Source organism: Hordeum vulgare, chromosome 5H (assembly GCF_904849725.1).
Source record: "Hordeum vulgare subsp. vulgare chromosome 5H, MorexV3_pseudomolecules_assembly, whole genome shotgun sequence".
Lineage (NCBI taxonomy): Eukaryota > Viridiplantae > Streptophyta > Magnoliopsida > Poales > Poaceae > Hordeum > Hordeum vulgare.
This window is the reverse complement of record NC_058522.1, coordinates 344,094,061-344,104,427: the sequence shown is the minus strand read 5'-3', so window position 1 is coordinate 344,104,427 and position 10,367 is coordinate 344,094,061. Positions and strand designations below refer to the sequence as shown.

Genomic DNA, 10,367 nt, shown 5'->3' with positions numbered 1-10,367 from the left:
TCATCTGTCTTCAAAAACACGAGACCACACTGCTCGCACCACCGCCTAGAGGCATTATGGCGAGAAGATGGTAGATATAACGTGGAACTCTCACCGGGGATCAAGATTGCCATCGGAGAACTTTTTTTTTTTTTGGGAGTAAAGCCACCGGAGTACTAAAACCTTGCTATTTTCGAATATCGTTGCGTGAACTGGGCCGGCCCACAGGAGCTGAAAAGGCCCCGAACCACAGCCCGTAATCGCGGGAGCGCCGGGGCGGTAACCCAATGCGTGTCCCTCTTTCCCTTTTTAAGTCCCCAGCTAAAGGGTGGCACACCGCCGCCGCTCCCCACCATCCCCAACCTCGCCCCCGTCCCTGCGCCGCTCCGCAGACGGCGGCCGTGCTTCCGCTGTCGTGTTGCCGGTTCGCCTCCCCCCCTGAATCTATCAATCCATCCCCATGGCGTTCTGGGGTAAGCCAAGCCTTCCCCATCCCGATACCTTTTCTGGGGTTGTTTTGTTAATCAACGTATACAAACATGAGACATCTGCTATTGTATGATTCGTGCAGGCGTGGAGGTGAAGCCCGGTAAGCCGTACACCCACAGCTACAACCCTTCCCATGGCCGTCTCCGCATTTGCCAGGTTCCCGCACTCCTCTCTATTTACTTTACGAAGGCCATGTTTTGTTTGACAGTATCAAAATTATGTTTTGTTTGCCAGTATCAAGATCACAGGGTTGTTAAAATAGGGTTTGTGGTTCGAATTAGATTAGTACCTCATAATTCTTTTTCATTCTATTCCAGTTTTGGATGCATGACGTTCCTTTCTGAAATATGAATGCTGGTTCCTAAAGCTATCTTCGCATATGATCTGGTACTCCATTAGATTGCATTTGTGCAAGTTTGGAAATTTATTTGGACACCACTATGGTACACTGCCATGCCATGTGTTTATCATGTCTTTGGTGGGTGAAGTAGAGGGGGCCATAAAACCATTTGAGCCTATCTTAATTCGAGCATAACTTAAACCTATTGCATTGTTTGCTTCGCAGTCCTTCCAACACGTATTTGCAGGCATGATATTAATTTTGATGATGGTTTTCAGGCCACACTGGGCAGTTGTGATGCTGCTACAAGGACAGTGGTGCAATGCATTGTGGGCAACAAGAAACCCATCATACTTTGTAGTTTGAATCCTAAATTGGCTGAGATGTGCCATCTCGAGATTGAGTTGGAGGAGGTCGATGAGGTTCTGTTTTCAGTACTTGGCCAGAGTTCTGTGCATCTCTCAGGATATTACCTCCGGCCAGGCAGCAGGGGCCATGCAGGGGACGAAGACTCGTATCCTTTTTGAAAGTTTCATCGTGCCGCTTGTTTCACTTTTCTGTCACGTTTCAGACTTGAGTTTACTCCTAACCTTGTAACTAGAGAATCTTATGGAGAGGATGTTGGAGAGTCTGATACAGACCAAGACTATGAAGGGAGTGAGGACAGTTATGAATCTGACTTCATTGATGATGGTGACACTGAAGTACCCGAGCACAATGATGTTTCTAATTCTATGGATGATGGTGATATATGCTCAACCCCCAATCATCTTAAGCAAGGTATGTAATTTAATTATCGGGCAATGGATTACTTGGCATATCTTTCATACGCATACACTTGTTTTCCATATTCTTTCGAACTAGGATAGTGGGATACCCTTTAAATGAAACTTAATGATGTTTCCTAAAGCCTGGACTTTGATCATAGCGCCTTTGTTGTTCATGACTAAGAACTAGAATGAATGGGACTTATTAGTAATTTATTTTCTCCTTTTGATTTGGTTCCCAATTATTTATTTGTTTTGCACGACACATTGCTACCATTACACTATAGTGGAGATGACAGAATGTACCGTATGATTGGTTGATCCCTTCTCTTCTTCTTTTGCAGAAATTCAATTACCATGCCTATTTAACTATTTGTAACAAGTCTCCCTACCGCTAGTTTATTGCTACTCCCTCTGTTCACTTTTATAAGACGTTTTAGACATTCAGACACTGCCCAAAACAGTACAAAGCAAGCTTTCTAAAACGTCTTATAAAAATGAACGGAGGGAGTATTTTTTTTTTCTGTTTACATCGGCTGCATTTATGTTCACACATTGCCATTGGATGCTGCTGCTGTCTAATTTGTATCCTTGAAATTCCATCCCAGTAATTCCTAACACATTCTGATGTTTGTTACATAGATTCTGAAAAGCCTGCTCGTAAGGTTAAAAAACAGCGTCTCTTAAAGAAGAAGCACCGAGTTGACAGCTCCGCTGACAAGATTGCTGATTCTCCATCAAAGCCTGCTGTCAGGCGCAAACGTGGCTCAATATTTGATAGTGCCAGTGAAGATGAAGACTTTTTGGCCCAGAGTAAAGAAGAAAGCTTGCCTACGCCTGTTTCCTTGGCTAAGAAAACTAATGGTAAAGTTTCAGAGGAGATCAAACCTGGAAATGTTACGTCAAATGACGAGGCCAAAAAACAGAGTAATAGTGGCAGGAAAAGAAAAAGTGATGAAATCAATCAGGATCCTGCATCTCCAATGTATATCTCTGCTTCTTGTTTAGTTGCATATATGTTTCTATTGTGTTTGGTGAAACACTGACTCATATCTTGTTGCATGACGTGAACAGGGATGTAACAGAGGTCAATGGGTCATCGGTTCCAAAACAGGAATCTGAAATAAAAAAGAAATCCAAGAAAAAGAAGAAGTCTGTGGAGGCAGAAGATGGAAAGCATTCCAATAACATAAGAACATTGGTGGATGGGCTAGTCATAGAAGATCTTTCAGCAGGAAACCAAGATGCCAAAGTGGCTTCAGAGGGCAACAAGGTATCCGCAGGCTCTGTTTTCTGAGCTCTCCATATAGTATGCTTGTAGTTCATGAAAGCAATCGTACATTTCATATCCGTGTGCTTGGCTAGGCTCGGGCCTTGATTAGTGATAAGAACTGAAAAGAAGAAACAATGATGAATGCTGACTGAGTAGTATGCATTTTTTTTTTTGCGGCAAAGAGTAGTATGCATTCAGTACTTAATAATTAACATGCCCAAATACATTGGGCCCAAAGAAAAGATGTGAAGGTGTCCACTTTACTTGTGCAGGTTTACATCAATTATGTTGGCAAGCTGCAGGATGGAAAAACTGTTCATTCTAATGCCGATGAAAAGCCCTACAAGTTTAAGCTTGGTAAGTACTGACAAACAACTTGGGCTTATCTTAACATACCGTGCTTGGATTTGTAATTCAGAATGCATATTGTGCTAACTGCAGGTTCTGAGAAAGTGATGCGTGGATGGGACCTCGGTATTACTGGTAAATACCTCGGGGCTCGCTGTTTTGTATATGCTCTGACTCAGTTTCTCGACCATGGTTTACAATTTATGACATTCACCCTAGGTATGCGTGTTGGCGAGAAGAGGAGGCTAACCATCCCTCCATCACTGTGGTAAGGCATTGGGCATTTGTTTATTTTCCATCTTCCTATTCTTATGTATATATGTATATATACTCTATAAATGATGTTTTTGTGCTGCTTGTGGACCACATTTATTCTTCAGCGACAATGGTGGTAAATCGGCCGTGGAATTCCCCAAAGATTCAACAATCATTTATGAAGTGGAGTTGGTGAAAGTCCGGTGAAACGCGCGAGCTTCTTGTTCCTGTTTTACGCCGAAGGCTGGGGCGTGGATTTTTGTCCACCTACAGATGGAGATTGCGTCTTTTGTCCCGCATAGGCTATGTGGTTTCTTCTGCAGAACTGTTGTGTGAGCGACGGGAATGAAGGATTTGATGAGCATTCAAAGTTAGCAAAGAGAAACGTATCTATTCTATCTTGCGTGCTGAACTGGTCAGTTTGTGGGACGTTTTCGTGCAATTCTGTCGAATGTGAGCATTTTATCTGGCTCCTGTCAATGTAACATTCCTGTGCCAACCGTACTAGCTTCATCAGTATGGGAAGTACTTCTCACTTCTCAGCCATCCTTCTTTTTAAGCAAACGCTGCAGATGTGCACTGGGAGGTATTATTTTTACGATATGACCCTTGGAAGACCTTATGTCGCGCACTGACCCTCCAAAAATCTTATTTTACTGTCTGACCTCCGCCTATAACGCCTTACTTATAGGCGTTTCACCTACGACGCCCGCCTAAGAGCATCTCTAGTAGAACCCTCAAACAAAAACCAGTTTTAAGGGTTGACAATTACACATTTTTGACACTTTTAAGGATTGAAAAACAGGGACAAAGACTAGAACCCTCAAACCCAACCCTTATAACGGAATATTCTGTTATAAGGGTTGGGTTTGAGGGTTCTAGTCTTTGCCCCTACCCCAAACCTTAAAACTGTCATTTGGCATTGCATAATTTTTACAAGACAAACATAATAAACCTTCAAACAAACACGGAAATAAAGATCATTGATGCATGGTTTAATAGTTTTTACATCACACAATCATCATCTTCTCCCTCTCATCGACACCATCACCAAAAAGTTGCACTTGGCGCCATTTCCTAGACCACCTGCACGTCCATCAAGCACCTCCATTGGAGTCATCCACACCGCCATCGCCACCACCACGGAAAGTAGAGGACGCACCACGGAATATCCTCTTCCTCTCTGCGATGTCCTCCTTGTAGTCCTTCCACCATTGTAATTGTTCTTCATCCATGTCCTTCTTGGACATCATCATGTGCTCCTTCTCTTCCACCATGAGTTCTTTCCATACCTTTGCCTCTTTCACCTTGATCATCCTCTCCTCCAAGTCGGCCTTGCGCTTTGCTTCTTCACGTTTTGCTTCAACTTGTGCAAGCTTGACCTCTTTCTTCTTCTCGGTGATAAGAATCTTGGTCTCCAATGTCTTCCTAGTCAATTCCTCTCTTGCCTTCATCATTTGCTCCATCTTCTCCCTTAGGCTTGATGCCTCTCCTTCCATCTTCACCCTTTGCTTGCCCTTCTTGGTTCCATCGGGCTTGCCCAAGTTCCTCTCCTTCTCCTCATCTTCACTATCATCCATCCTAAGCATTGCCGACTTCTTGGGTGCGGTCTCTTGATCCCTCAACTTCCACTTGTCAAAGGTTTGAAGAATTGCCCAAGCATACTTAAATGGGAATGACTTGCCCTTGGAAGCGGCCATCTCCTTGTACCTCATGCCGGCAATTGTCTCCTATCAAGCACACATAATCACATAAGAACCCACATAGTACACACACATAATGAAAATAGTGAAGATATATGTACTCACATAGTCACTCTCCACGGTTTCACTAGGTGGTGCATCCCTCACTTGATCCATGGCCGCACTCCAACGAGCACAAGCGGGCTTCATCAAATCCCACCGGCCTTGAAGCGACCGGTAACTGCGAGAGAGGAACCCACAATTCTTCGGCTTGATCCTACAATAGTTGTCCTCGATCCTGTGACAATACCTTTTACCGGTTTGATCGGTGCCGGTGGTTGCATCCATCCCCACAGATGCCCAAGCACGAACCAAGAGGATATCTTCCGCTTCGGTGTAGTTTGACGACCGCGCGTGTGGGCGGGAAGCGGCGGTGAATGCCTCCTCCCCTATCTCGGCCACCTCCTCCTCATCATCCCCTACATCCTCCTCATCTTCTCCAACCTCCTCACCAAAGGGTTCTAGAGGCAGAGCCCCGAGGTCCACCTCCGCGTCTTGAAGGAGGTCCATGAACGAGGCGGGGCTGAAGCGGCGGCGGCCTGGGCGGGAGGGGCCGGCGTGGGGGCGGGCGGGGCTGGCGCGGAGGCGGCGGCCAGGGGATCCATGGCGCGGCGGCTGGGACGGGCGGTTTCCCTCCCGCGCTCGAGATGAAAAGGAGTGCGGGTTGGGATTGGGTTTGCCCTCCCAACCCTCACTTCTACAGGCTGCGAGGGCGTTTACAGGTTCGACCTCTAAAAGTTTTTACGGGTTTAAGGGTTTAAGGGTTCTAGTCTACGTCATTTTTTCGACGAAAACTGTAAAAAAGCGGTTATTTTCCAGAATATTCTGTTATAAGGGTTGGGTTTGAGGGTTCTTGTCTTTGCCCCTGTTTTTCAACCCTTAAAAGTGTCAAAAATGTGTAATTCTCAACCCTTAAAACTGATTTTTGTTTTAAGGGTTTGAGGGTTCTACTAGAGATGCTCTTACTGATAGGCGTTTCACCTACGACGATCGGCCGTCAGCATGGCAAATGCTGAGCACGCTAACCAGGTCGGGGTAGCGAGACTAACATACTGTATTGTTTAGTGTTTTCATCGGTTCACTAGTATTGTTTAGTGTTTTCATCGGTCCGGACGAAGGATGCAGAGCTGTTGGCGAAGGATATAGAGCTGTTGGCGAAGGATGCTGAGCGCCGTGCCAGGGACAACGAGGTCCTCCGTCAGCAGAGAGAGTTGGCGGTGCTTCGGAAGGCGACGGTTGCGATATGTAGCCAGTTGTCCGAGGTGCTTAGCCAGGTAGAGAGGGAGCTGTTCGAGAAGCAGGAGGCCCAGGATGTCCTGAATCGCTTGCTGGACGAAGTCGCCTCGCAGGTGTTGCGTCTGCGTGATGTGTACCGTCGTGTAGGTGCCACCTTGCCGGTCGTCAGGCTAACCCCGTACAACCACCCCGTTGATTTTAACGAGCTACGACTTTCGAACCTGATCTCTTCTTTGACCTACATGGTCGATGAGCTGAACCGTCTTGGCTAGAATGTTCCTGTGTCATCCTGCATGTGTGGCGTTGTTGCAGTAGAGAAGGAGAGGGACTTTCGTCCTCTTTAGTCGTCATCCTACTTGTCTTTATAGCCTTTTTATGTGTTTAGTCTGATCTTCTATGTTGTTATGCGCTCAGGGCCGGCTTTGGCCCAGTGCGAGAGGTGCGACGGTCCGGGGCCCGGCCTAAAGAGAGGCCCATAGTATATATGCAGCATGTATATATTACAGATTTACAGAATAGAGGTGATAAAAAAACAGAAATGACTCATGTCCAGCCCTAGCGGCTCAGCCCAGCTAGCTTTGAGCCCAGCAAACCAGCCACACCCACATACCGCTACCGCACGGGAGCCATGTACTTTCATGATACTTGGTTTGAAACAAAGGCACGGAAAATAACAAAAATTTTATTTTAGTAAAAATGATTATTTTTATGAATTTATAGTGATTATACATGTTTATGTATCGAATATGATTTTTTTATTAGGCCCATTGATGGAGTTCGCACCGGGGCCTTTGAAATCACAGAGCCGGTCCTGTATGCGCTCCTTGTGCTATGAAGTTATGCAGGCAACTTTTGTAATCATGAACTTAATTGAAAGCTTTCGTTGTCGGTTGATTTGTTAATTTCGAGTGTTAGCACTCTTCTTGTGTTGGCGGTTTTGAGCTGTGTTGTTATTCGAACTAGAATTGTGAAACAGAGCGCCTAATTGTAGGAAACACATAGGACATGAAAGAACCACATAGGACACCCGATGCATAGTCTGAACTTTGATTCACTTATGTTGAAAATGCCACATGCATCAACTCCGGAAAGACTAACGCAAAAGAAGAAGGAAAGACACAAATCGCTGGTGTCCTTACAGTCTACTTACTCTTGAGAGATCTTGGTAGGCTTGGCTTTCTCGAGGCGAGCGACGATGAGCTCTTTCACCTCCTCACGACGTTGGCGGAGCTTGGCTTTTTCGAGGTGAGCGTCGATGAGCTCTATCACATCGTGCCGACCTTGCTTCAGCAGAATAAGAGATTCATCCATCAGGCGACCTAGCTCGTTTCTGAGCTTCGCCTTGTCATCCCTTAGTCCGACGATGACGACGGACAAGCTCTCCATGGATGCCTTGCTCTTCTCGTACAGCTTCGCCTAGCAGGCTATCTGATCATTAAGCATGTCACGCTCGATGCACATCTTCTCCTTGTCATCCATAAGTTCCACCATGAGAGATGTCGCCTTTTTCAGCGAGGCATTGCTCGCCTCGTGCAGCTTGGCCCAGCCTGCGATCTCCTCCTTCTTATGTACTTGAGCCGACATGTCGTCATCGGTGAAAGACTGTTCTCCTTCGCTACGAATGCGCTTTCGAGAGCCCTCGCCTGAGCATGAGGCCACCGCGATCCGACGGGCCTTCTCTGCTGCTTCCCCTTATTTCTGGAACTTGAGCTCCCCCATGAGTCGTGGCAGGTAGAAGCAAGGAAGGAGTAAGATAAAAAGGGGTTGTTCTTCTGTTGACAGGTGTGGAGGTCGAGCACGAGCTATTTGTAGACGCCTGGATGGTCGACGGGTATAGGAACGAGAGGTCAGATCATGGTCATTAAACGTTGTTGCGTTTGGCGTGTTTGACCAGTCATTTTTACTGGCATTCATCGGTTCACGTGCTGGAGCAACATATTTTCACCAGGCGCGTGTACCAACGACAAGACACATCATGATGATTACGTGCCTGGGCGGTTGGCGTGCTTCACCCATTTATTATTCGTTGCTTATGCAAACGAGAAGTTGAAAAACAGAAGTGAGTAGCGTTTGGGCAATTTAAGTACAAACGTGTCAGAATTGGTACTAGATGGCTCGACATTCCATGACCCATGGGCTGGCTACAATGTGGCGAGAAGCTGCATAAAGTTAAGCAACCGTCTAAATTTGAATGCATGTTTTCATACAAAGCATAAGTTAAGGAGGCACTCGCAAATATAATGATAATTTCATACAATGACACATAAACATTCGATAGTCCTTGTTTACATAAAGTTGTCTCCAATATTCAAGTATAACGTGTCGGATTTCGGGCTCCGCAAAACCCTAAGGATTCGAACATTGGGGCGTGTACGAAGGTCTCTCCCTGCTCTGCCTCGCCTAGCCCACTACTCGATGGAAACGACAAAGGACTCACTCGATGGTGAGGGTAGCACAGGAGACAACAGTTTACCCAGGTTCGGGTCGCTGCGACGCGTAAAACCCTACTCCTGCTTTTGGTGGATTGCCTTCCGTGGAGGTGGTGGATGAATTAGTATAGTGCTCTCAAGCCTCCGGAGGCCAAGTGGCTAGGTATATTGTTCTACCGTCCGAATGAACCCTCCCTCTCAAGTATCCTACCCTCTCTATCTATAGCGGAGGCCCGGGTCCTCTTCCCTCATAGGTTCGGTGGGAAGGGATCCCACATCGGCCAATTTGAAGGGGAACAGGGGAACATGCTCCCCTGCCCAAAGGTGGTCTTCGCCTACAAAGTAACTGTCCGTGCTGCAGCGACCGGCCCGAGGGTGACGTTTGCCCTACTTGCGGGCGGCTGCGGCTTTGTTACACCAGAAGGGAAACCTTTGGAAGATGCCTTTGGAACCCCTGTACGCTCCCGCCTCCTTTGCACCAAAGGGGAGATCGCCCGTCCTGCCATCTGCTGCTCGTCTGTCCTTTCCTGGCGTCACCCTTGACTCCTGAGGCCCGGCCTTGCCTCGGAATATCCGCCGCTCCGGGGGAGTCCTGAGGAGGCCCCCTGCGGGTCTTGACGCTGTTCCTCCTCATGAGGCTTGGCCCCTCACAAGGGCCTTACCTTGAACGGTGTCAGGCCCGCCGTGGGCCTCAGGCAGGCAGGTCTGGGTACCCCCAATCCGAGAACGCCGACAGTAGCCCCCGGGCCCACAGAATGCTCGGGTTGGCTTCGGGGCGAAGCCTTGGGGGCAGCATGAGACGCCGTGGGCCCTCAAATGTGTGTGGGCCAGGCCAGCGCGCGTCACACGACTGGTGTCGGGTCCTCCTTGTCCTCTATCTCGCCCCCTTATTAGGTGCCCTGCTTGTAGCTTCATTGCCTTATTGCTTTCCTTCTTCCGTACTCGCCTTTCTTCTTAGGTCTCCGACTCCAACCGGCGCCTCCCAGATCCAGCACCGCATAGTTCCTTGCCAGTTCGGCAATGGCGCCCTCCGGCAAGCAGAAGCCAGAGGGGCATGGTCCGGCCCCGACTTCTCCGCTCCTGGACTGCGCCCTCTCCAAAGACGCGGATCTTGTCCCAGTGCTTCCATGGACCGTTGATACGTCTCCAACGTATCTATAATTTTTGATGGTTTCATGCTATTATCTTGTCAAACTTTGGATGTTTTGCATGCCTTTTATATATTTTTTGGGACTAACTTATTAACTCAGTGCCAAGTGCCAGTTCCTGTTTTTTCCATGTTTTTGACCCCTTTCAGAGGAGATTTTGAAACGGAGTCCAAACGGAATAAAATCCCCGAAAAGAATTTTTCCGTAACAGAAGAAGACCGGGAGACTTGAGAGCCAAGGCAGGGTGTCCCCAGGGGCCCCACAAGCCCCCACACCGCGGCCAGGGGGAGGCCACGGCCCACAGGCTTGTGGGCCCCCTGGACCTCCTTTGCCCTAGGTTTTGTGCCTATATGTCCCCAAA

General features: G+C 47.6%; 1 protein-coding gene across 1 annotated transcript; it reads left to right on the top strand.

Moving 5' to 3' along the window:
- The first annotated feature begins 304 nt into the window (after nt 1–304).
- LOC123395567 (peptidyl-prolyl cis-trans isomerase FKBP53-like) lies at nt 305–4,066 on the top strand. The gene is made up of 10 exons (XM_045090581.1): nt 305–452; nt 551–624; nt 1,087–1,322; nt 1,410–1,588; nt 2,218–2,560; nt 2,650–2,848; nt 3,121–3,205; nt 3,290–3,331; nt 3,416–3,464; nt 3,577–4,066. The coding sequence occupies exons 1-10, from the start codon at nt 440–442 to the stop codon at nt 3,656–3,658; spliced, it is 1,302 nt and encodes a 433-aa protein (XP_044946516.1). The 5' UTR covers nt 305–439; the 3' UTR covers nt 3,659–4,066.
- The last annotated feature ends 6,301 nt before the right edge of the window (nt 4,067–10,367 follow it).

Coding starts and splice junctions, on each gene's coding strand:
- LOC123395567 (XM_045090581.1), top strand. Junction 1,589..2,217: donor CCCCAATCATCTTAAGCAAG/GTATGTAATTTA, acceptor TTTGTTACATAG/ATTCTGAAAAGCCTGCTCGT. Junction 2,849..3,120: donor TGGCTTCAGAGGGCAACAAG/GTATCCGCAGGC, acceptor TTACTTGTGCAG/GTTTACATCAATTATGTTGG.